A 27159-nucleotide genomic window follows, 5' to 3' on the forward strand; every position below is an offset into this window, starting at 1 on the left:
TAACTGCTGACTCACAACTCAAATAAAGACTAAGTATTGCTTGATATAATGCCCCATTGACACCATATAACTGCAGCGTATTGAATAGCTTCTCTCTTGGCACCTTGTCATATGCCTTTTCCAAATCGACAAAACTTAAATACAGATCTTTGTTATATTCCCATGCTTTCTCGACTATTTGTCGTAAAGTGAAGATCTGATCCTGACAGCCTCTATTTGGCCTGAATCCAGCTTGTTCTTCACCAAGCTTTTCTTCCACAATTCTTCTCAACCGTTTCTCAAGTATACTTGCATAGATCTTGCCAGGAACACTCAGTAGGGAAATACCTCTGTAATTCTCACATTCAGTTTTATTTCCTTTTTTATATATGGGTACTATGAGAGCTCTACTCCAATCATCGGGAATTCGTCCCTCTGTCCAGGCTTTCTGAACTATGCAGTGCAGCCACTGTAAGACTCTTATACCACCATACTTCAGCATTTCTGGTCGAATATCATCTACTCCTGCTGCCTTTCCACATTTCAAGCCTTTGATGGCTTTTTCTACTTCAAGTATGGATATGTATTCCTGACTGCATGCCTGGTCAGTGTTTTTTATCACTGTGCTGTCATCACTGCTTGTTTCATTTAGCAGTTTTTCAAAGTAATTACTCCATACTTCAAGGATATCTTTTTCTCCTATTTTCATTTCACCTTTATCATCTCTAATTCCTTTTACAGCACTCTTTCCTCAATTCCTAAGCTTCTTCAACAACCTCCAGAATATTTTGCCACCTTCTTGATATTTATTTTCTATATTCTTGCCAAAGTCCTCCCATGACTTTTGTTTAGCTAGTTTTACACACTGTTTAGCTTTCTTACATTTGTCTCTGTATTCTGTAAGAGTAAAAGCTGACTTATTTGCCAGGAACTTTTGATATGCTTTCTTCTTTTCCTTCACTGTCTCTTTAACTTCCTGTGTCCACCAAGGAGTTCTGATTTTTTTATCTTTGCACACAACCTCACCACATGCCTCTCTGGCAGAATCAATCAATGTTTCCTTCAGAGTTTGCCACTGAATCTCCAAGGTTTGATTCCTGTTCTCAAACTCTTTCATTTTCTTTTCAATAATATTTCTGTATTTTAGTCTACAGTTTACATCTGAGAGCTGCTCAACTTTTATTCGCTTTAAAACTTTCTTACATGTTATTCTTTTCAATATGAAATTCAATTTTATCCTGCTCAAGACTAAATAGTGATCACTTCCAATTTCAAATCCTCTGTACACTCTGGTGTCCTGCACCAGGGAGAAAACATCACTATCAACAATAACATAGTCAATGAGACTTTTCTTATTCCTTGTCTCTTCTCTCCATGTGAATTTGTGCACATTTTTATGTTGGAACATGGTGTTGGTAATAACCAGTCCATGTCCTGAGCAGAAATCCAACAGATATTTGCCATTATTATTAGCTTTGCTCTTTTCTCCAAATTTTCCCAAAATATTTTTGTATGTCTCACAATCATTTCCTACTCTACTATTTAGATCCCCAACAAGGACCAACTTTTCCTTTTTCATTGTGTCAGTTGCTTTTTCTAAAGCCTCAAAAAATTCCTCCACTTCTACCTTAGTAGAGCCTTCTGTGGGACCATAGGCACAAATAAGTCTCATTGTCCAGTTCCCCATTCTCATATTTGCCCACATTACTCTACTTGAGACTGACTGCCATTCAAGAAGATTAGCCTCATATTTTGTGTTGAATACTATGGCTACTCCTTCTTTTCCTTGATTGTTATTGCCTAAATATAACATTTTGTATTTATTGCTCAGAAAGATCTCACCAGTTTTGGTCTTTTTTGTTTCAGTCATCCCTATTATGTCGATCTGGTACTTATCTAATTCCTCAGCTAGCTCCATTTCTTTGCCATTCAGGCTTCTTACGTTGATAGTACCGATCTTTAACTCTGGTGATGTTGAGTTGGGGTTTGTTTTCAGATTTGTTCCAGTAGCTGACTTTTCGCTGTTCGCCCTGGTTCCCTGGCGAAAACAACGGGGGCGTTGTTTAACCGGGCGACGCCCCAGCCGGCATGAAATTTTGTCATGTTGTACCATCAGTTTTTATTTTGGTTTAACCAATAAGAATACAATTTGGTCGGCTAAATCCCAAATTGCCAGCCCATCCTCGTTCGTTCAGTATCAAAGTAGATACCCAACAGGGTGCACCACGAGAAGGTGAGGATTGGACATTAGGTCAGAAGCCCTGGTCGGTTCTCCGCATTCCTTTAAAGGCTATGTGGAGGTCTCCTCTCAGTTATACAGCTTTGACCCTTAAGCACCCCTTGATGATTTCATTAAATCTAATAGATTCGTCTGACAGCATAATGTCTTTTTCTTGTCACGTAAAATGTCTTCATAGGAAGCTAATGATTTTTTTATTCTTTGCCTTGTGGCTACAATTCGTTCCTCATTAGAATCTATGTCCTCCAAAATCTGCAAACGTTTCTTTTATGATTGTTCTTACTGTGGATTTCTGTAGATCGAACTTCTTGACTAGCTCACAAATTTTCATTCTGCCTTCAAAATCCTTAATAATGTTCAGTTTTGTTTTCAAAGTCAATGTTTTTCTTTTCTTGCTAGCTATAAAAGAAATCGGACTTGCTTCTTTTGGACGACATTATTATTTTTTATGTGATAAAATTTTTATCAAGAACATAACATTAAACAATCGCAAGGTTTGTAGACTATAAAAATCGTGTATGAATGGAGACTGCACGGAACACGTCAGTGCTTGTTCACAGCATGTGCGATATTGGCGAATGCGGCCGGCGCCGGAAAGATACTACTAGTGGTGAAGCGGGACGGGAATACGTACATATAAGAAATCGCGTAACTCCGGATTCGTGTAAGTCAGGGTATGACTGTATTGAAATCTACTCCTGTTTACATTTCTCTTGAATATTTTCTTCTAGGCTCTGTCACTTCTTGTTTCACTGTTAAGTGAAACAAGAAAAAAGCTTACAGATTGTTCTTATTGAAAAATAAGTGGACTTTTTCAATAGCCTCCAGAACATTTTGCTACCTTCCTGCTATTTATTTTCTATATTCTTACTGCAGTTTTCCCATGACTTTTGTTTAGCTACTTTCACACATATCTTAGCTCCCTTGCATTTTTCTCTGTATTGTAGGGCATCTACCAACTTATTTGCTAAGAACTTTTGGCATGCTTTCTTCTTTTCCAGGACTGCTTCTTTAACTTTGTGTGTCCACATGCCTCCTCCAGCTGAATCAATCAGTGTTTTCTTCAGAGTTTTTCACTGAGTCAAGGTTTGGTTTCTTAAGTCTATAGTTTATCTGTAAAAGTTGTTCAACTTTAATTCTTTTAAAAACCTTTTTTTACCCTCTTTTACCTTTTTTCTTTACCTTCTTTACAGTTTACCATACTTAGAACTAAGTGAGGGTCACTTCCAATTTCAAATACCTGTACACTCTTATAGCCTGAACCAGCATGAAGATATCACTGTCGACAATGACTTAGTCAATGAGGCTTTTCTTATTTCTTGTAGTGGAGGAAAGGTGGTTGCCCAGGTGTGACAATGATCAGTGGAGGCAGTGAACAAAGATCATGAATGATATGTTAGCAAAACATGAATGATGTATTAGCAGAAATATATGAAAAGAAAAGAGTGCAGTTTGTGAATGTGTAGGATGAATGAATCTATATAAGAGCTATCAAATGGACTGCCTATCAAATGGACTGCATTTGATAGGTTTGGCATCAGTCATCCGAAGATGCTGTTGCTGGAAGGGAGAGTAATGATGGCTACAATGGATCTGGGCAATGTAGAAGAGCAAAGTAGGAGGGATTATAGGAATGTTTATGAATGAAGATGTTAGTAGCATGAGTGAGGATACTGAAAGAACTGGAGTGCAAGCCAGAGAGGGAAATTGGGTGGGGAGAGCAGACAGTGAAACGGAATAAGAAAGGTCAATGCTGGAAGAGAAAGTGAATGTGCAAGTAGACAAGAAAGGAATGGGATGACCTTGGATTTGGGAAGGGGGGGGGGAATAGCATTTGGGTCTAGGAGGTCTCGGGTAGGTAATGAGAGAGAGAAATGGCAGAGGAGTCACATCTGAGAAATGGTATCAGTGGGACTTGTTATAGATCCAGAAATTAACTGTTATCTTGTATAAGAATGCAAGAAGTAATAAGGGAATGAAATTCTTGCACTTTAAGTTTGTAAACACCCACCCAAAAAAGTGTTGGAATAAGTAAGACAAGGTTGGATGAGAATGACATCCTGATAGGAATAGAGATGAATGGGTGAAATACTTCTCATGAAAATAGAAATGGCAAAGAGGGAAGTTGATGATAGAAAAGGAGTTGTGCCCATGCCAAGTAGAGATTTAAGGGAGAAATAATGGCAATAGTTTTGAGGCAGTATGGTGTGAGGTAGAGGTGGATAGAATGAAATATTTATGGGATGTTGCTGTAGACCTGGTAAGGTGGAGGGCAATGACAATAAAATGTATAAGCAAATACAAAAAGGGTTATCATCATGAGTGATTTTAATGATAGTAATATAGATTGGAATGGTGAGATGGAATCCAGTAGTAAAGAAAACGAATGTCTCGGCAGTATGTAATAGAGAACATGCAAGGATTGAAAATCTTGCATTTGATCATTTCATCAGTGAGGAGATCATTATAAATGAGATGTAAGATCTCTCTTTAGCTGTAAGAGTGACCATCAAGTGATTACCTGAGTGGTTGCCTATATGAGGACTTCTGTGAGGAAAGGATATATATGGAACTACAAGATGGGTGACATGAAAAGTTCAGGAAATAGCTTGCAGCAATATCATCGAATGAGGAGTTAGGTGGGAAGGAGATTAAAGCTACTTGGGTGCTATTCAAGAACTATTTAGCAGAATCTGAATGTATTCCAACAATCAGGTTAAATAAGGTGGGTGTGAAATGGAGTAAGAACACATTTTGGAGAAGCATAAGATGAGTGACAATAATTATTTGCATGAGGACTACATAAAACAGGCTAAGAAGGTGACTTGCTTTGTAAAGGGTAGCAAAAGTGCAGTATGAGCAGCAGTTAGCTAATAAAGTAAAAAAAAACAAAAAACTACAGAGTTCAATACATAGCCAGTATAAGAAAGAGTGATTATGGAAGGACACAGGTCAGTGAAAATGGTATAAGGATAACTGCTGCAGAGAATATAGTTGATATATTAAATGAGTAGTACATAAATGTATTTCATTCTTGTGGATGTGAAAACATGCAGAGTTTGAGTGCAATGGGAAGGGAGGAAGAGAGACTGACTATGAGCAGGCAGAAGGTATATGGAGAATTGAGTAAACTTTATGTTAATAATGGCAATTTGGGACTTGATGATATATCACTGCATGTTTTGAGGGAATATGTTACTAGCTGATATGTGCCTTGACAGACTTGTTTAATATGAGCCTTACAGTGGGCCAACTTCCAAAGGAGTGGAAGGATGGCAAGGTTCTACCACGCTTCATAAAGGAAGTTACAAGACTCAAGCTACAAATTATAGGCAACCCTGTGTGTGTGTCAGGTGTTGTTGTTAAAGTGTTAGTGGAGAGGTTAGTGTGCACCAAGATCCACAACTGAGTTGACAGCAGCAGTTGACAGCCTTTGATCAATAAACATGGGTTTACTAAAAGAAGATCATGTTTTAGTAATCTGCTTAGTGACAACTTTTGATAGATTGCCATGTGGCAAGTTGATAATTAGGAAAAGATGGATCATACATTAGTGCAATGGATTGGAGACTGACTATCTGGTAAGTTTCAGATAGTCAGTCAGATGGGTTTTCCTCAATACACTATCAGGTTGATAGCTAACTTATACAGGGAGTAAGAAGCCGTGGTAAGAACAGGTGTTGGATTGACTGACTGGCTTCAAGTAGGAAAAGGAGTTAGGCAAGGATGTTTACTTTCTCATCACTTGTTTAGTATGTATGCAGAGGACATCATGCGTGAAGCATTGGATGAGATCGAGACAGGAATTAGGATAGGAGTAGATTGATCAGTAATCTGAGGTATGCTGATGATACAGTACTTCTTCGTAATGACATGGAAGAACTAGGACTAATTCTTGACAAAGCTAATAAGATCAGTAATAACAGAGGACTTCAACTCAATCCTAGCAAGACAAAGATTATGGTTCTCGAAGGAAATGCAAACAAGAAGCTCTTGAGAAACAAGTGTACCTTAATGGAGAAAGAATTGAGGAAGTCAGCAAGTTTGAGTACCTGGGATCCATTATTAATGTGAAGAATTGCTGTTCAGAAGATGTCAGAAGAGGGTTAGGAATGGCTAAAACAAACAGTCAGAGACTTGTCTAAAATCTGGAAGGATGGATCTATGGGAACAAAGTTGAGGATTTTGGATGCGGTTGTTTTTCCAACAGCAACTTATGGATGTGAGACTTGGAACCTAAAAAGGTCAGATAAGAAACAGATATCTGCTTTTGAGATGTGGTGTTACAGAAGGCTGTTGAGAATATCATATACTGAAAGGCATACAAATGAATGGGTGTTAGAAAAGATCAGTAGAACTTTAAGACTCCTTAAGGTATTGACAGAAGAAAGGTAAAATATTTTGGACACATTGAAACGATGGATGGGGTGACTTCTCAGAACAGTAATAGAAGCTAAAGTTCCTGGAAAAAGAGGAAGGAATAGACCATCAATGAGATGGATGGATGGTGTGTGTGTGTGGAGTGACTGATCCTCAGAGAGTTGAGGCCTCCAGAAAAGCAAACAATAGGACTACATGGCGAGGCTTGGTGTGGCATATCACCGAGCATTGGAGCGACCATACGGCATCTGTGGATGCCCAGTGAACATAGTAGTAGTGGGAGTCACCAGAGCTGAGACTTAGATTAAACAACATGGTCAATGGCACTGACATTTCCCTCACTGCTTGACGTAAAACTCAAGCTAGTATACCATTTAATCCCACAGCTGTATTCACATTAAGGTTTTGTAATATGCTATGCACCTCCATTTCATTTACCTTAGTTCTCATAATCTTTTGGCTCTCTCATTCCTGCAATATCACCACCTGGATGATATGCTCTTGCAAAGTGTTCACTTAGTAATTCTACTATTTCAACTGATTCAGTTACCTCCCTACCATCAGCATTCCTTAAAATCATTTTGCCATATTTCTTTTACTTGCAGCATATCGAAAGAACCGTTTGGGATTCTCTTTAGCCTGCATTGCTGTCTTCCTTTCATAATCTGCTTTTGCCTTTCTTACCACACTAGATACCCTTCTGGCCTGTGCCTTGTACTGTTCATGTGCCTACAGGTCACCTCTCTCTCTCTTTTTAAATTCTATCACAATTGTTTCTTTTTTTGCATCTCCAGCTTGATGATAATATTCATCCATTTAATTCCCACTTGATTTACTCTCCTGACTCTAGGCAGACTATCATCATCCAGCCCTTGCTGTTTTACATGCCATTACACCGATCCAAGCAATCTCCTAAGCTTGTCACACTTACTAGCTCTTTAATTCCACATATATTCTGTCTTAACTGAAAATTCCACATATTTGGACATTTCACTGATTGGTGACAACATGGTCATATTCATTATAGATGAATTCTCAGATTCAGTTACTAGATTGAGTACTCTCGAATCCCCTGGTATATTCCATTACATGCTGTATCAGGTAATTATTCCTTAGTAACTGCATAAAACTCATTTCCTTCCTCTCATGTGTCCTCTCCTTCTTCCAATTTATGTTTCCATAATTGAAATTCCCCATAATAATTACTTTTCCTCCACTCGTTGAGTTCTGTATGCTGATGCATACTATCTCGATCATCTTTTCCATCCCCTGCTCTATAGCAGCATCCAACTGTATATTTTGTTATGCTGGTCTCAATCTCACACCAGATAGCCTCAAATGTGCTATTTTCACTGGCCTGCAGTTGAACTTATGCTCTCTTTTTGCAGTTCATTGGCTGTCATCAAGTATCATTAACATACAAGTTTAACTTGTGTGTTAATAATATTGGGAAAAGTTTGAATGGGATTATCCAGTTGTTCACAAATGATGCAAAGTTGGGAAAAACTATGAGTAGTAGAGCAGATGTGTGACTTTATAAGTGGACTTGAATATGGTAAGTGAATGGGTGTGGGATTGCCAGTTTGATGCTGCAAAGTGTAAGGGTTTAAAATTTGAAAAGAAAGATGGGATGTAAAGTATATAATTGAGAGGGATATACAGAGTCCGTCAAAAAAATGTATACACACTTCAGCAAAAGAAAAACCTGTATAAAAATTATTGTAATATTAAATTTACACAGACATCAAGGGATAAATACAAGTTACTTTTGACTTCTACAATTACACAAGGTGCTCAAAGTGGTTACCATTAGTTTCCAGACACTTATTATTATGGCGAACTGCTACTTGGGCACCGTTGGCCAAAGTGTTCAGTGGGATTGTTGCGCATGTTGTTTCAATTTCTTTTTGAAGGGCCCCCAGTCTAGCTGGTTTTCTGTGATACACTACATCCTTTAGAGTCCTCCCAGGTAGAAGTCCAAGGAGTTCAAAGAAGTCCTCTCCCCCACTCTATTTTATAGAGTGGGAGAGAGAGGGGGGGGGGGATAGAACAAGAAACTGTATGAAGAGGGTGTGAGCAGAGGAATGAAGAGTAGGTTCTTTTCATGGAGAGTGGTTGGTGAGTGGCATGCATTGCCTGAGTGCATTGTGGGTGTAGTCACATTGCATCAGTTTAAAGCACGGTTGGATGAGCATTGTGTGCAATAGTGTGTATACCTTCCATGATGAGTCTCTGACTCCATGGAGGTCAAATGTTAATAATAATAATTATGGTTTAACTGCATAAGTCCTTGATTAGGTCTCATATGGTCACATATTTGGTCATCTACTTTACAAAAGGATGAAAAGATATTGAAAAGAGTCTGGAGGCAATTGATTAAGGGTTTCCTGGAATGTTGAGAGATGGGGAGGGGTAAAAACAAGAGATCATTCCTGGAACTCTAAGGAGGATCTGAACAAGAGAGCAAAGCAAAAATCTTTGATTTTTGCATAAGATTGGTGAATGATTGGAATACAGAATGTGAGTGCACTTAAAGCACAGTCTGATGAACTCTGTGTGTGTGTGTGTGTGTGTGTGTGTGTGTGTGTGTGTGTGTGTGTGTGTGTGTGTGTGTGTGTGTGTGTGTGTGTGTGTGTGTGAGTGAGAGAAAGAGAGACCTCCCACTACTAATAATGATAATAATAATTCTTACCAAAATGCATGATGCCATTTAGAAGAGGGTAATCTGGTTAATTGGTGATCCTTCTCTTACAGATTCTCTTCAAAAGTGATGAATCACTTTCTCATAAATGCTCTGTTTTTACCATTTACAAATAGGTATTTCAATGAATCTACCGAACTGCTCTACTGAACTAGCTACTATTACTCTTCCTTCTCCTGTTAGTCCCTTTAACAATACTCAAGCAACTGCTCAAACCCACCAAACCAACTTTTGCCTTCCTTTTTTCGTTCCATTTATATCTTTTTTTTTTCCTCTAGGGTCTTCGTTATTATTATTATTATTGTTGTTGTTGTTCCGGCAACTCCAAGGAGTCGACAGACTCATCGAGGGAGGCCCTAACATCATGTCAAGAACAACTATTCGACATTCACACAATATCTAATCGTACCTTGCTATGAACTCATTCATGGTCGTAGCACCCACAACAGACTCTGGAAGCTTATTCCACTCATTCACTACTCTCCAAGTAAAAAACCTAGCTCTAACACCCTTGTCAACCACGTTCTTGCCCAGCTTCCATTATGTTGCTCTTCATGACTACAATCTTTATCTATTTAAGAAAAACATCAACAATAATAATAATTATGGTTTAAATGCATAAGGCCTTGATTAGGTCTCATAGGTCACATATTTGGTCATCTCTTTTTCAAAAGGATGAAAGGATGAACACTGCCCATGCATAGCATTAATGTACTATAGGTTTTTTAGCACTTCATGTCATTTGATATAATAAAATCTCAAAGTGAGTAAAATAAGATTGTATTTTGATAGCAAAGTAAATTTTGAGTAATGTATGGTTGGATCTAGAATTTTCTTAGAAAAATTCTGCTTTGTGTAATAATGTTTCTCAAAAACATATATAACAGTATTATTTTTTTCATTCTGTTGTTCTTAAAGTTTTTATGGTTACTTATAAAGGATCACATATGGAAATTATTATTTTGAAAAGGATTTAGTTTAAAAAAAACACAAAAAAAAACCTTATTTCTTCATTAAAGGGTAATGCAGTATTTCTTGAACAGCTCATGTATAATCTAAAGTTGCTTTTCTTTTCATGCTTTCTTATGCATAATTTACTTTTGAACTTTTTAGAGTGGATGCTTCCTAATCATAATTCAAATTGTAATGGTGAGGTTTCATTTGCTTCTCATTGTCGTGATATATATTTGGGAGGATCAGGAAGGCCTTCAACTTGGAGAGAGAACATTGCCATTCCAATACTTAAGTGAGTATGAAAATATTGTATCCAATCATTTTCAGTAGACAGCTTGCCTTCCCAAATTACCGATATACTAGAATGCCAAAAGGTGATTTTTAAAGAGTTCGTAATTAGATATCCATACGATAAACTCATATTTGAATTGACATTTGCATTGTTATATAATATGTTCTTTAAAATGTATGTTTGACCAACACTTGTTTAATTAATCGAATGTGCTGATGCAGTGCAAGAATATCTACATTTAAAAAATGACATTAAAGTTGTGTTACTCAGTTACTCAAAACTGAGTCTTCTTTGAAGAGAGATTCAGGGTGAAAGCTTCAGAGAGAAATATGATGGAAGAGACATGAAGAGGCTATAGTAGCAGATGAAATATGAGTGACAAAAACCAAGAGCATCTTTGTAAAGAAAATAAGATAGTTTGCCATGCTTAGCAGCAGAAAGGAGGTGAGAAATAGGATATTTTATGGTAAATTTCTTATAGAGAAGACGGAATGAATGATAGGAAGAAATCTGCTGGAAACAAAGATTTAGAATGCGATCAACAGGAGTGAGGGCATTGCAAAGGATTTTGGGTGGTTGTATTTACTGGTTTAGGATAAAAGAAAGTTGTAGGTTTCTGAATTTTTTTTTTTTTGCTAATGTTTGATAGTGTTACACTATGAGGAGAATTCAAATGACCAGTACAGCCATGGTTCTTGACTCAGAATTTGTCACTGACTTTCCCCCCCCCCCCCATGCACACAATAAGAGGTTGTAAAACCTATATATCAGTTGCATGTATGTGCAACAAGAAAGAAGGGATTTGTTAATGTGTTTCTTTAAATAACTGTAGGTTGTTGTAGACTGTTGGAAGAAACTGTTCCAAAGTACAGAGGTAAAAGGAATAAAAGTGCATGATGATAAGTTGAGTCAGTATGCTTGAAGCTAGATAGCTGGCAGATGTTGTCCTCCTTGTAAGTTTGGGCTTTAAGAAAAGTGGTGGGATGGTATCAGCCAGTTTAGTGAAACTTGGTGTAGGATTAAACCAAGTTTGGTCTACTTTCATCAAAAATCTAACAACTGTAGAACTAGGATATGACATATGTCATGCCACAGAATATGACAGTAACAACTGCATTGTTCCACCACCTACATGCTAATTAACACAAAAGAGCTTTTTCCTGGTCACTTTGTTTATATGTACCAGTTCTGATAACATCTGTTATGTGTAGTTAATTTTTCTAATTTTTTTTTTTTTTTTTACACAAGTTTTGTACCCCTGATATCGAACTTGCATCCAACAACTTACAAAACTTACAATATTGGGTTATATTGTTTATTTTAATAAAATATTTTATGTATAGAAACATGTGGTCTCAATTCCAGAAATTAAATGAAGATTTACTATACTACAGAAATATTCAATTCTATCCAATTCTAGAAGAAGCTTATGGTGGTGAGTGTTTATGAGTAATTGATGGTCATCTAGGTGTGAAAAAAGCTTATTGCCGATGAGAGGTGAGTGCAGTAGGTTGATGACTGGATTAGATGGATATAGGCTTGTTTACATCTTGTAGGACAGATGCCACGTGAGCGTAAAAGATTGAAAAGACAATGCAAGATGAGCATTAATTCAGATGTACAAGTTTTAAACAGTTTGAAAGATATATTATCAGAACCAGAAGACTCGTCAGTATTCAGTCTGTTCATCTTTGATGTTTTTCTGACAGCAAACATAAATGAGACATGCAGTAAGTAATAGTTCTTGGTAAAGTGGCATGACGGCAGGGGGGGGGGAATACTTTGTGTAGGGGTTGGAGGAGAAGAACGATGCCAAGTTTTGAGTGATATCTCAATGGTATCATCTGGGTGTGTGTGTGAGAGAGAGAGAGAGCTAGAGAATTGGATAGAAGTTGCACCTGGCCTTAGCAAAGGACCAGAAAGCTCAGCAGGAGGTAGGTTTGTAGAACTTGACTCTTTCAAATTACGTTTTGGATTGGTTGATGGTCTTTTTGCAGTTATTGCATGCTGCACTGTAGACTGAGTGGATTGCTTGGATTTTGTTGTCAAGCCACTTGCAATATGCTAAATTCCTGAATTGTTTTCTTGGACTTCCTTTGTACTCTTGTTAGAAACACAATGTTTGGATAGTGGTTTGGACTTTTGAATGGAATGGGGATGAAGGCCTTCATTCCAGCAAGAATTATTTCAGTTATTCAGTTGGAGCAGGTGTCTCTGAGACCAAAGTAGTGTTAGTCCAAAGGAGAAGTAGAATCAAGCAGTTCATTCGATTTGGCACTGTCATAGTATTAAAGAATGCTAGACAGAGAGTGACTGAGTGAAAGGTATGTATTCTACAAGAAAAGCAGACTTGGATGAAGTTATGGTGTGAATTACTAAGAGCATTTCAGACCATGTCTAAATTGCTGATATCTGCAGATAAATACACCAGTTCTCCTATAAATACATTGTATTTATGAGGAGAACTGGTTAAAAAAAAAAAAAAGATCAAGGGTGTTGAGAGTGACAAAGATTATCAGGGTGGAGAGATGGACAGTTTGTGTAAGATTGCTACTAACATCAGATATCTCTGCATCTCTTATGGCTTGATCAGTGGAATTGGAAAAGGGTAGCCATTCTGTGTTGTGAACATTGAAGTCCCCAAAAAAGATGACCTTGATATTTGGGTATTTGGACTGTAGATGATCAAGCTTCATGCAAATAATGGAAAAGGTCAGAATAGTTATCGAAATTTGGAAATCAATTAACACAGCAGATGAACTGCATGGGAAAAGGAACTTTTGAGCCACAGCAAGTTGTGAAGAGGGGATTCAAGATTTCCATTCTCTGGCACAGATTGTCAGACTTTACAAATGCATAGGTTCCACTCTTGTTGCAGAAGGAATTGTGCAACATGAATTTAAATGATGTGTGTGTGCATCATTTAAGTTCATGTTAAAACCACATGTTGAAGTAGATAGGAAGTTTTTTTAATGCTTTTGTTGTTTGGATTATCATTGGTTTTTTTTTTAAGTTTTTTGGTTAAAATTTTATGAGTTTTTTTTAGGGAAATATTTTTTGGTCTGCAGTGCTAAAAAAATTTATGTTGATTTACATGGTTCAATTAATGTTAAGGAGTTAAGATTTGGGGATATGGTGGAGTGAATGATACACAAACATGCTTCTCACACAGAGACAGCATCATCCAGTCTGTTGTGTGGCTTCTGCATATTACAATTTCACTTCCTCCAGGCATGAACTGGCAAAGTACGTGGCAGCAGAATTATTTGCTAACTGACCAGGAAGGTCTCTGCCCAATGTATTTCCCTTAAGTTCAGGCTCATGTACTATGTATTGGCCATCCTGCTGACCTGTTTTATGGTCATACCCTCAAATATTGTAGGTTTATTATTATTATTATTGCATGGGCACCTCCATGGAGTCCTAAAACTCACCATGGGAGATCCCAGCCATCATCACAATATCTATTGCACCTCTCCAGACATAGCACTTACAACTGACTCAGGCAACCCATTCCATTCATTCACCACTTTCCAAGAAAAAAATCTAATTCTCATGTCTTTGCTAACCACACTCTTACCCAGCTTACAGTGATGACTTCTTGTTCTGTTCCCTCTAGCCAAGCCAAGTGCTGAAACATTTCCCCTACATCAATGCTATAAAATCCTTTAAGTAACTTAAATGTTTTATCAAGGCTGGTCGATTGGTCATACTCATCGATGGGTAGAGCCTCTGCTACTAATGTCTCAGCAAAAAGTTAAGCAAGTTTGAGCACAATTAGTAGTTGGAAGGGAACAATTGTTTGGTGCTGTTGGCGCACTGTCCCTCGATGAGTCTTTGCACTCATCGGTATAGAGGGTGATATTGCTTCCTCCTCCAGATATCCTTTGACTCTCCCACATGCACTGTGAACATCCTTCTCTCAGAACTTTATGCAACGGTACTCCTTCAAGCTGCCTCCTAAGTGTGTCATAATCATCTACCTCACAGCTCCACGTATACCCTGTCTTAACTGGAATTTCCACATTCTGTTATCTCCCAAGTCAAGACCACTTGATCATTTTCCCCAATTAGAGGTAATGTTATGAACAGGTCTTATGAATCGGTAACAAAATCCAAAACTCTCATACCCCTAGTCTCTTCCATCACATTCTGCTTCAAGTAATTATTATCATCATCATCAAACCTCCATAGAGTCAAAAGACTTATTGTAGAGGGTCTCACCCTCACATGCACAGCTCAGCATACCTTGCTTTAAATGCATTCACTGTTTCTGCACTCCCCACACACACTCTCAGGCAGTGTATTCCAATCACCCACTACTCTTCATGCAAAAAATCTACTCCCCGCTCCCTTGCTCACACTTTTCTTATACAGCTTTCATCGATGGTCTTGTGTTCTCCCATTGTCTCCAGACTTTTGTGAAAAATGTCATCTATGTTAATCATGTAATTATTCCTTACCAGCTTATATATCTCAATCATGTCCCCTTTTTTCTTTCAGTCCACTAGGCTCTCCAATTTGCAATCTGTCTTCATAACTCTACATTCCAAAAACTGGTTTTTGGAATGTAGAGTTATGATTCCGACATTCCAACAACTCATCATTGTTTTGAAAACTAGAAGACATAATCTGCACTGTAATCCATATATCTCATCAAATCCATGTACAATGGAATCATAACATCCTTACTTCTACATGTCAGTTTTCTACTCATCATTCCCATAATCTGCTGTGTTGTATTTACAATTTCAGCAAAATGTTCATGATATTTCAAGTTCTTATCCAGCATTACCCCCAGATCTTTCATCTTCTCCATCTTCTCTAAGATATATCTCCACCAATACTATACTCTGTATCTCATCTTTGCTTCCCAAATTTTAAAACCATACACTTTGCTTCATTAAACTGACATCCCTGCACACACTCCCATTTAGACAGTCATTTCAAGTTCTCTTGCAAGGCTAGAACATCTCTTATCTAATGCATCAATTATCCTGCTAATTCTCTCTCTCTCTCTCTCTTGGAAAACACCTTATGGAATCTCTCATTTATCACAACTATAATAATGGAATCTCCACATCGCTGTTCTCAGCATCACCTCTTTTTCTCTACTTTCATCTTAACCTTTTGTACTCGTCCATTCTTATCCACCAAACTTCTCATCTCACTATGCATATTTTTCATTTCACTTCTCATTCTGATCAACTCATTTTTCAAGTCTTGCATCTTGGCAACTGAACTATCTATTAGTTTATCATTTGTTTCTTTCATTTCTTCATTCTGACTGTCCTTCACCCACAGTGTCACTCTTTTGTTTCTTCAGCTATACTTTCTTTCATTCCCACTTGCTTTTGTCCCATGATTTATACAATCACTTGTTCCCACAATTAAGCACTTTCATTTCATTCACCAGTTTCTCACTTACTGATAACTTGTAGTCTAACAGAATATCACACTTTTGACATATCCATACCCTCTCTCTCTCATCTTCTGTTCAGTCTTTCCACAAACACACACTCCACATTCTGCCATGTATACATGTTGCATTCAAGACAATGTACCGTTCTCGAAAAGTCCATGCCATTAATTACATTTAATTTTCATGCTGTGTGATGCACTGATATTGTTTTACTGCTATTTTGTTGTCATTCACTGCCAGCTTCAAAAATAGTAAAAGTCATTTCAAACACACAAATCTCCACAATTATCATTTAAGCTAAGCTATGAAAAATAAACGAACTACACCAAACACCAAAACACAAATTCAAATCACTACTTTACTACAAAAATAAAACTTATCTTTTCAACAGCAACTTTTGATGGCCTTTCACAAAGTGCCACTCTAATGCCTCCATCTGAATAAGTTAAAGGAGTGCTAAAGTAGTAATAATTGCAGCAGTAAATTTCAAAACTTTAAGGCATTGATTTTTAAATCAACAATGGAGCTGTTTTTTTGCTCTTCTGAAAAGTAGCCAAATCCATATTCGCTAGTTTAGCATGGTGGTGAAGATATAACAGATGTATGTTATATGAGGTAAGGCATGATCCCAACATCAAGTTCTTCAGGTTTGCTACTCCCATACTCACTAGAGTAAGTCCTTGAGTAAATACTATGAAACATAATTACACTATAGAATATACTACAGAATATGCATAATTTTAAATAAACAGAGATCTTCATCCTATGGAATTACAGTTCGGTATTATTTATTTACAGAAAGAAAGGGCTCACCTATTTTAGTCCCCAGGATGGACACTGGAGCGACAGATTAATTCCCCTAGAAGCTTCAGCTATAGAAAATAGTCAAGTTTTACTGTTTGTCATTACAAAAGATACAAGAGCTTTGGCACAGATGATTGTGGTATGTATTATAGGTTTATTTTTATTTCATAATTGTCAGATTTTAGGGAAAGATAACGTATGAAAAGCCAAACGGCTATTTTTCTGGTGACCTTAATTAAAATTAAGGGGATAAAAATCCCTTGTTGTTTTTCAGCCAGTAAGCGAAAATCTAAGATCAAGAACTACGATCTATGAGTTTCGTGCTGAAGAACTATCAGCGAATCCAAGTGTAAGTGACCATTTGGTAGTACAACACCAAGGCAACTCAAAGCAAAGGTGGAGCAAGCTCCCTCACTACCCTTGATATTTTCTCATAATGTAAAAACACAGCTACTAGGAGATGTAATACTGTTATTACATTATGAGGAGAGGTCACTACCCAGACTGGTTTCAACCGTTTTTGAGGTCTCATCAGTGAGTAGGTAGACCTGGATGATATCAAGTTTTAAGTGAAAAGAACTTATATACCTTCACTATACGAATGCCATAAAGGTGTGCCTATATATTATAACTAAGATGAAAAGCCAAATGGCTATTGTTCTGGCGACCTTAATTAAAATTAAGGGGATAAAAATCCCTTGTTGTTTTTCAGCAATTATGGCATTCGTATAGTGAAGGTATATAAGTTCTTTTCACTTAAACCTCGATATCATCCAGGTCTACCTACTCACTGATGAGACCTCAAAAACGGTTGAAACCGATCTGGGTAGTGACCTCTCCTCATAATGTAATGACAGTATTACATCTCCTAGGAGCTGTGTTTTTACATTATGAGAAAATATCAAGGATAGTGAGGGAGCTTGCTCCACCTTTGCTTCGAGTTTCCTTGGTGTTGTACTACCAAGTGGTCACTTATGCTTGGATTCACCGATAGTTCTTTTGCATGAAACTCATAGATCGTAGTTCTCGATCTTAGAGTTTCGCTTACTGGCTGAAAAACAACAAGGGATTTTTATCCCCTTAATTTTTAAAAACAACGTATACTAGAATATTAATTAATACTTCCTATATTTCAGTAATGTTACATTACCATTTTCAGGGAACATAAAAATAATGATATGTGCATTCAGGCACTAACAATAAATAAATATGGCTGAAGAAAACAACCAAAGTCGATTCTAGAGTCCTAAAGGTGCCCCCCTAGTGGACTAAATTGGACTGTCTTGGCTGTTGGTCTGATGTTCTTAGAATGCAAAGCTTTCCATATTTGGGGCAGTCTCATGCATCCAAATTTGTTGAGGTTTGATGAGTTTTTTAGAGCTCAGGCTAATTCCAGGAATAATCTCTCATATTTATACTTACTGCGGTGTAGTAAAGTGGCTTTCTTCCAGCATATTTTTTCAGCCATATTTGTTTATTGTTAGTGCCTGCATGCGCATATCATTATTTTTATGTTCCCTGAAGATGGTAATGTAAAATTACCGAAATATAGAAAGTATTAATTAAAGTTTTTTAATTAATATTCTAGTACATGTTGCCTTTCCCTAAAATCTGACAGTTATGTATTACCAACGTATAAGTTTATCTACAAGAATTATATTATTTCAGTCTGAGGATAGAACAAAGATTGCATCATAAGAGTTTTAAATTTTAACAATTAATTTTATTATGTTTTAGATATTGCAATTTTTTATTGAGATATATCAATATTACTAAAAAACAAAAAAGTTTTCAAGGTATATGATATTAGTCTTCTTCTTCTTCCTGCTCGGTCTCCTCATGTCTGAGGACTCCTGACCCTAGCTACAATGTCTCTCCATTTCTTTCTGTCTTTTGTTGCAGCAGTGCCAAACTCCATAGTAAGTCCAGTGATCTTTTTTTGCTCTTGGGTGTCCTCTTTTTCTTTCTCCTTCCACTTTGCCCTGAATGATAAGTTTTTCCAGATTGTCATTTTCACATCTTGAAATGTGACTAAAATATTTGAGAATTTTTTCATTTACAATATCACATAGCTGCCTCTTGATTTTTAGTTGACTTATTATACTTTCATTAGACCTTTTGTCCATCCAGGAGACTCTCAACATCCTTCTCCGGCACCACCACGTGATATTAGTCACTCCAAGTGAAATCATCAGGAGGGGTGGGGGGGGTTGAAGCTGCATAATTTTTGATTTTAATGACAGGAGCTCCTTTGTCAACCAATCCTTTATATCAGCAGTTCTCAAACTTTTTTTTTGGTCTCAGTGACCCCTTTGCACTCTTAATAATTACTGAGGACTTCAAACAGCTTTTTTTTTATATGGGTTATATATCTATCAATGTTTACTGCATTAGAAATTGAAACTGAGAATCAATATAACATTGCATGCTTATTTTGTTTAGGAGGATCCCATAAATCTGTGGGCTTAGATTTAGTGATTAAATCACAATTAAACTTTTAGTGATATTTGCTATAGTACATGGAAATAGATCAGTTCCTGGTAATAAAAAATTAAATTCAAAAAATATAAAAATGTATAATTGCCCTAAGATGCTAGCATGCATCTTAGGGCAATTCTGAAACAGGCTTTAAAGAAAAGATTTTATATATATATATATATATATATTCTTATTTCTTCCTTCCCTCTTTTACCTTGTAGTGTTCGAGGATTTTCTATTCATTTAACCTGCTACTGTATTGAGGATAAGGTGGTTAGCCCTATACCTCTGATATATATATATATATATATATATATATATATATATCAGAGGCATAGGGCTAACAATTTTATTATTTTAAAATAACAATTTTAATTAAAGCATAGGGCTATAATATATATATATATATATATTCATAATCAACAGCCATTGTCAATCCACTGATGGGTGAAGGCCTTTCCAAGATTATTCCAAGACTGTCTGTCCATGGTTCTCTTTTCCCATGTCAATCCTGCAAATCTGATGATGTCATCAATCAACCATGATTTAGGTCGGCTTGTGGAATCCAATCCATTACTTTTTTTTCCATTGTTGATCTTGTCCAGCCCATTGCCACTTCAGATGTTTCACTCTTCCTATGACATCAGAGACTTTGGTTTGGTTTCTTATCCACATATTCCTTTTGTGATCCAGGTCTTGTGATAACAAGCATACTTCTTTCCATACTAAATTGTGTCGTTGTTAATTTTTAAATTTCCTTTGCCTTTAGTGTCCATGTTTCACAGCCATATGTCAATATAGTTGGCTTTTGAATACTGAATGTATTTTTCCAAATGCTTTCCACCCAAACATTGTGCACCTTTTAATTTCATCCATGATATTTTGTTCCATTGATATCTGTTGTCCTAAGTATATGTAATGATCTACTTGTTTAATTTCATCGTTATTGATTTTTATTATTTCTGGTTGGATAACTATTGAACATAACTTGGGTCTTCTTTAGGTTTATCCTTAGGCCAGCTGTTTTGCTAGCAATTTGAAGTTCATGGATACAGGTCTGTAATTCATGCACCGTTGAAGTAAAGATAACTATGTCATCTGCAAAGCATAAATGGCTTCAATAACTTCTATTTATCTTCAGACCTTTCCCTTCCCCAATCAAGAAGTTTCAATATTTCTTCTAGGCATGCTGTGAATAATTTTGTAGATATTGTCACCCTGTGTTATCCCTCTCTGTATTTCCACAATAGAAATGTTTCCAATGAAATGAATTGCTGCTGTGGCATTGATTTGATGGTCCTGACATATGGCTCTTCCACTTGTTGGTTTCGTAATGCTTTAAGTATTGCACAAGTTTTTACTGAATTGAATGTTTTCTCATAATCAATAAAACCAAGACATAGTGGTAACTGATATTCATTACACTGTAATGATTATCAAACATTACAGTTTCATAATCTGTTGTACAACTTGAATATGGTCCATTGTACTACAGCCACTTCGAACGCCTTCCTGTTCTTTTGGTTGTGCTAGGTCATTGACCAAAAATCGCGGAGCGATTTTTGGTCGATCTCTTGTGTATTCCTCCTTACTTACAAATTTAATTAAAACTGAAAACATAATATTTTATTTATCATTATTTTGTATTATTTTTAGTTCACTTTAAGTGTATTGCTATTGTTTATTTATTTTTTGTTAAAATTGTCTAATCAGTAATTTTCTTATAAGTCTGGGTAAATGAATTAATTTGGATTAGTTGAAGTCAAACAGCGAGCCGAGTGAATACGATTATAAGCAAAGTGTAAAAACTCAATTGTAGCTTAAATATTAAATATTCCAAAGCACATTACATTGATTTTTTACTTAGGTTAAGTCCCATGTGAATATTGTAAAAAAATAAACTTTGTTTGTCTCGGTATAGTTTGTATTAGATGTTTTTGCAAATAACTCTTTTGAAGCTAATTGTATATTCTGCTTTAATAAGAATATGTTAGAGTGTTAAAAACAAAGGCAATGTTTTTGTCGCTGAAGCTGTACATGGCAGCATTAGAAAGATTGTTATTGAAACTTGTATGTATGAGAAAGGCTTGCAGGCTCTTAAGTGTAAACATCTCTGAAGTCAGTCAGAAAGAGTTCAAACAACTTTCCGATTGTCAGCAACTTACAATCAGAAGAAAGCGGAGGAGAACAAAAGGCGTGCTGAACTTGAAACTTAAGATGAAAGACTCATACTGATTCTTTGGGGGTTGCCAAACTTCATGCGAGGTCTCAGAGGAGGCCTAATAAAAAGGGACTGAAGCAAGCAGAAGGGGTCCCGGTTCCAGAATTGCTGTCAGAGAGGAGGCCGCCCGGTCCAGAGTCGCCATCATAGAGACTGCTCGGATCCACATTGCTTGAGAGAGGAGTTTCCCTTCCAGAAAGGAGCTTCTCAGTTCAAGACGACGCTAGAGAGAGACTACTTCTAGGCCACAGAAGTAGTCTCTCTCTAGTACATGGCCAATTCTTCATATCAACTTGACTATGACAATATTGCGAGGTCCAAACAATACCAAATTTCACATTAACTTTTTTTTTTTTTAATCAACCAGCATTTCCTGTAACTTGTGAGTTTGTAATCAATCTGTTGTTTTTTCTAACTTTGGTTTTCCAGAATAGAGAAATAAATATTTTATTCCAATATAATTTTTTTTTTTTTGTTGTATTAAAAAATTAAAAGTGATAAATAAATTTTAAATACACAAATAAAATTTTTAGTTGTGTATTTAAAATTTTTAAATACACAACTTTTTTTAGTTATTTATTTTTAGTTGTTTATTTGTGCATAAGCAGGTTGGGGGAACGTAATTTATATAAGAGAGTAGATCAGCGAATAACATATATAAGAGAGTAGATCGCCGAATAACTTTTTATAGAAAAGTAGCTAGCGTAGTAAAAAAGGTTGAACACCACTGTGCTAGGTCTAGAGTCGTACAAAGCCTATGAGCCAAGACTTTTGTAAACACTGTAAACCACCAATAGTAGACTTATGGATCAGTAGTTTTTCATGTCTTCTACTTCACTTTTTTTATGTATCAGAATTAGTGTAGCCTTCTTCCGTGTTCTTGGTACATCGATTTTCTTTAGACATAAGATAAAGAGTTTTGCCAAGAATTTGTAGATTATTTCTCCACCTGCTTTTAGAAGTCCAACTACAACTACATCTTCACCTGCAGCTTTTCTATTTTGCTAGCTTTGGATGCTCCACATAACTTCTTCTGATATAGAAAAGTTATAGAAAAATTCTGCTATAAACACCTTCAACAGATAAAGATAAAGTCTGTTTGCTTTATCTGTTTGCTGAAGATAAAGTCAATTTCACTAGTTTTTCCCATTTGGGCTCTTCCATGTCCATCAGAAAGTAATTATTAACCAAAACCTTTTACAGTGCTCACTTGAAATAGCTGGTACCACAGAACAGAAACAAGACAAAATTTCTGAAGAAACAAAACAGCTTATGAAGAAATGAAAACAATTACTTAATATCAGAAAAAAGAGATGTTTTTCTTATTGCTGAAGATAAAGTCAGTTTCACTAGTTTTTCCCATTAGGGCTCTTCCATGTCCACTTCCTATGTGCTTTTTTCTTGAAAAAGGAATTCATGATGTACAGGTTTTCTTTTTCTGCAAATTCTATTACCCTTGCTCTTCTATCATCTTTCATGCCATATCCGAAGTTCCTCATTGAGCTTTCATCTGATTGTTGTATACCAATTCTAGCATTAAAGTCTCCCATTATAATTCTGAAATGATGTTTTCCTTTATTGTAAAGTTGGGATACATCATGATAGAAGACTTCAATTTCTTCATCAGTATGACTTATTGTTGGTGCATAGATTTGGATGATCTTAAGAGTGTATCTTTTTGAGATTTGAATAACAATACTTACTATTCGATCTGATATACTGTCAAATTCTATTATGTTGTTCTTCAATTTTTTTATTAATCATGAATCCAACTCCACTGATTCTTTCCTTATCTTGACTTGTATAATAATAATAATTATTATTATTATTCGTGACACCTCCAAGGAGTCTGAAGACTCATCGTGGGAGGACACCTATTGTATAGCTCTCCATCTCTACCACTACACCTAACCTCTCAGGTGTTTCCATTATGTCTCCATTTTTTAATTGAAGAATTTCTTTGCCATTATGTCTAACTTCACACAGTCCGAGAATGTCCCATTTTAGTCTCTTTAGCACTTCAGTTAGTTCATTTAGCCTTGCTTCAGTGCTCAGATTCCTACAGTTTAACACGTTCATTGCCAATCACGTGATATCGCACAATGCGAGTTCTCACCAAACTGCCGATCATGTGTTATCGCGTGGACATTGCTAACTAAATAAAAAAATAAAAAAAATTTGGCCACCACACGAAATTCCAATTTTCAGCTTGGCAAATGATATCACGCGATGCGAGTTCTCACCAAATGGCCGATCATGCGTTATCGCGTGGACATCGCTAACTAAATAAAAAAATATAAAAAATTTGGCCACCACACGAAATTCCAATTTTCAGCTTGGCAATGAAAGTGTTAAAGTTGTGAGGTTTAGCTTATATATATATATATATATATATAAGCGATCGCTTAAGGGTCAAGCCTACTGGGAGGAGACCTCCACATCACCTTTAAGGAATGTGGAGAAACGATTGGCTTCTGCCCTAATGTCCAATCCTCACCTACACTAGGAACTGAAAGAACAAAAATGGGCTGGCAGTTTGGGACTTAGCTGACCAAATTGTACTTTCTATTGGTGAGCAATAAAAAGACTACCGGAACTCATGCTCAACATCTAGAACAGTGGTTCTTAACCTTTTCAAAGTCAGTCGTGGAACACTTTTGATTATAAAAAAAATTTGGGGAACACCAAAAACATTAGCATCATAAAACTAACAATAAAGATATGCCTTTTATAAAAATGGAACTTATTTTAATGCGATACTTGAGCTTGTCGGATTTTGACATTTCAGCAATATAAGGTCTAATAGCGTTTATTTGATGCTTTTTAGTTTTTATATGGGTTAATATTGAGAAACCAAGTTGACACAAATATGATGTTGAAAACCATAACAAAATTTTCAGTACTCTTGTGGAGAGAGCTGGGTATTCAGCTTGGACAAAAATCCAAAATTCCTCAAGAGTTATTTCAGAGAATTTCGTTTTTAGAGTACGATCCGTTGACAAGGTAACTAATTGTTGTTCTTCTTGTAACGAAAATTCACAACTCGATATATTATAACTGTGCCAAATGGATTTCGTATCCAGTGATAGTGTGTATTTAAGGAAGGAAAGTAACTTGAAATTTTTCTTCCAATATTGTTTATTGTTCTGTTATAACAAAAATAATTCCTTTGACATTTTTATTCAGAGTAGCCAATTACACTCAGAACTGTGTCATCTTTCACCGGCGGAACACTTTTAAGCAGTTCGCAGAACACAAGTGTTCTGGGGAACACCAGCTACAAACCACTGATCTAGAAGAAGAAGAAGAAGAACAAACCCAACATCAGAAGAACTGAAGATAGCAACCATCAATATAAGGAGTATCAGTGAAAAGGAAATCGAGCTTGCAGAAAAACTGAAAAAGTACCACGTGGACATAATTTGCATCACTGAAACAAAGAAGACCAAAGCAGGTGAGATCTTACTAAATAATAAGCATAGGATGTTATATTCAGTCTGTAATGATCAAAGAAAGGAAGGAAGGAGTAGTGATAGTATTCAACACGAAACATTAAAATAAACTTTTGATGGAAGGCAGTTTAAAGTAGAATTATGTGGACAAACTTCAAATGCAGAAATGGACAGTAACACTTGTTTATGCCTATGGTCCCACAGAGGTTCTCCTAAGGAAGAAGTGGAGGAATTTTCTGATTCACTAGAGCAGGCAACTGACAAAGAAAATTGGAAAAAGTGGTACTTGTTGGAGATCCAAACAGCAGAGTAAACAGTGAATCCCACTGGCATATAGAAATGTCTTCAGAAAATTGAGGGAAAATGGCAATGCCAATAATAATGGTAAGTATTTGCTGGATTTCTGCTCAGGATATGGACTAGTCACTACTAACACCATGTTCTAACATAAGAATATTATTGTTATTATTGTTATTCTGGCCTCCATGGAGTCAAAAGACTCATCGTGGGGAAGTCTTTCCTAGGAAACACAAAGTCTATCATACCACTCCTTGAACTCATTGATCGTTCTAGTTCTCACTACTCTATCTGGCAATGCATTCCACCGTTCAACCATCCTCCATGCAAAGAAACCACTCCTCACCCTCTTGCTCACAGCTTCCTTTTTGCAACTTCCAGGGATGGTCCCTTGTCATTACTCCTTCCTGCTGTTCGACCAAGTGAAAGAACTCCCCTTTCCTATCATGCACAAGTTTACGTGCAGAGAAGATACAAGAAATAAGAAAAGCCTCATTGACTATGTTATTGTTGATAGTGATATCTTCATGCTCGTTCAGGATATATGAGTGTACAGATTATTTGAAATAGGAAGTGACACTCACTTACTTTTAAGTAGGATAAAACTGAATATTGTATTGAAAAGAACAGTGTGTAAAAAAATTTTTTTAAATAATTAAGGTTGTGCAGCATTTACAAATAAACTGTAGACTTAATTATGTGAACATTATTGAAGAAAGAATTAAACAGTTCAAACACAAGAACCAAACCTTTGCGTCTCAGTGGCAAACTGAAGAAAACATTGATTGATTCAGCTAGAGGGGCATGTCGGGAAGTTGTCTTCAAGGATAGAAAAATAAGACCAACATCATGGATACACAATATTAAAGAAGCAGTCCTCAAAAAGAAGAAAGCATACCGAAAGTTCCTAGCAAATAAGTTGGTAGATGCCCTACAAGAATACAGAGAAAAATGCAAGGGAACTAAAGTATGTGTGAAAGTAGCTAAACAAATGTCACTGAAGTCATGGGAAGACTTCAGTAAGAATATAAAAAATAAATAGCAGGAAGGTGGCAAAATGTTCTGGAGGCTATTGAAAAAGCTTAGAAATGGAATAAAGTGTACTGTAAAAGGAATCAAAAATAATAATGGTGACATGAAACTGAAGATAAGGATATCCTAGATATCAGGAATAATTATTTTGAAAAACTAATAAATGAAACAAGAAGTAGCAGAGTCATAGTAGAAAATTTTTAAGAGAAATGTAAACAGGAGTACATTTCAATACTTGAAGTAGGAAAAAAACATTAAAAACATGAAATGTGGAAAAGCAGCTGGAGAAGATGATATTATTATTATTATTATTATTATTATTACGGGTATCTCCATGGAGTCAGTAGACTCATCGCGGGAGACCCAAACTAGCAAAACAATATCTGTCATATCTCTTCTTGAATTCATTTACAGACGAAGAGCTCACAACTAAGTCAGGCAATGAATTCCACTCATTCACCACCCTCCAGGCAAAAAACCTTGTTCTGACACCTTTGTTAACCACACTCTTCTTTAATTTCCAGAGATGACCTCTTGTTCTTCCATCACTTTCACACAGCTGAAACATTTCCCCTGCATCAATCCTATAAAAACCTTTTAGTAATTTGAATGTTTCTATCATATCCCCTCTTCTTCGCCTATCAACCAATCTCTGCAATCCACAAGCTCTCAATCTATCGATGTAGGGAGCATTTTTTATATCACTCACCAACTTGGTCACTCTTCTCTGAACCCTCTCCACAGCCTCCTCATCTCCAAGGTGACCAGACCTGAGCACAGTAATCCAAATGTGGAAGTATCAATGCTTTATAAAGGGGAATAATAACCTCTTTATCTCTGGATGTCAGTGTGTTCCTCAACAACCAAGTAATCCTATGTGCAATCTTGGACACCTTAGCAATGTGTCC

General features: G+C 36.4%; 1 protein-coding gene across 3 annotated transcripts in view; it reads left to right on the forward strand.

Annotated features, from left to right (window-relative positions):
- The window catches only part of LOC150092428 (uncharacterized), a 353827-nt gene that overhangs the window by 288636 nt on the left and 38032 nt on the right, over positions 1 to 27159 (forward strand). For all 3 annotated transcript variants that reach the window (XM_090414980.1, XM_090414981.1, XM_090414982.1), the window contains 2 exons: positions 10413 to 10545; positions 16766 to 16910. In XM_090414980.1, the coding sequence (XP_090271106.1) occupies positions 10413 to 10545; positions 16766 to 16910 (278 nt within the window). The remainder of the gene's footprint in view (positions 1 to 10412; positions 10546 to 16765; positions 16911 to 27159) is intronic.

Source organism: Typopeltis vanoorti, chromosome 26 (assembly GCF_054136105.1).
Source record: "Typopeltis vanoorti isolate ZY-2024b chromosome 26, IOZ_Tvanoo_1.0, whole genome shotgun sequence".
Classification (NCBI taxonomy): Eukaryota; Metazoa; Arthropoda; class Arachnida; order Uropygi; family Thelyphonidae; genus Typopeltis; species Typopeltis vanoorti.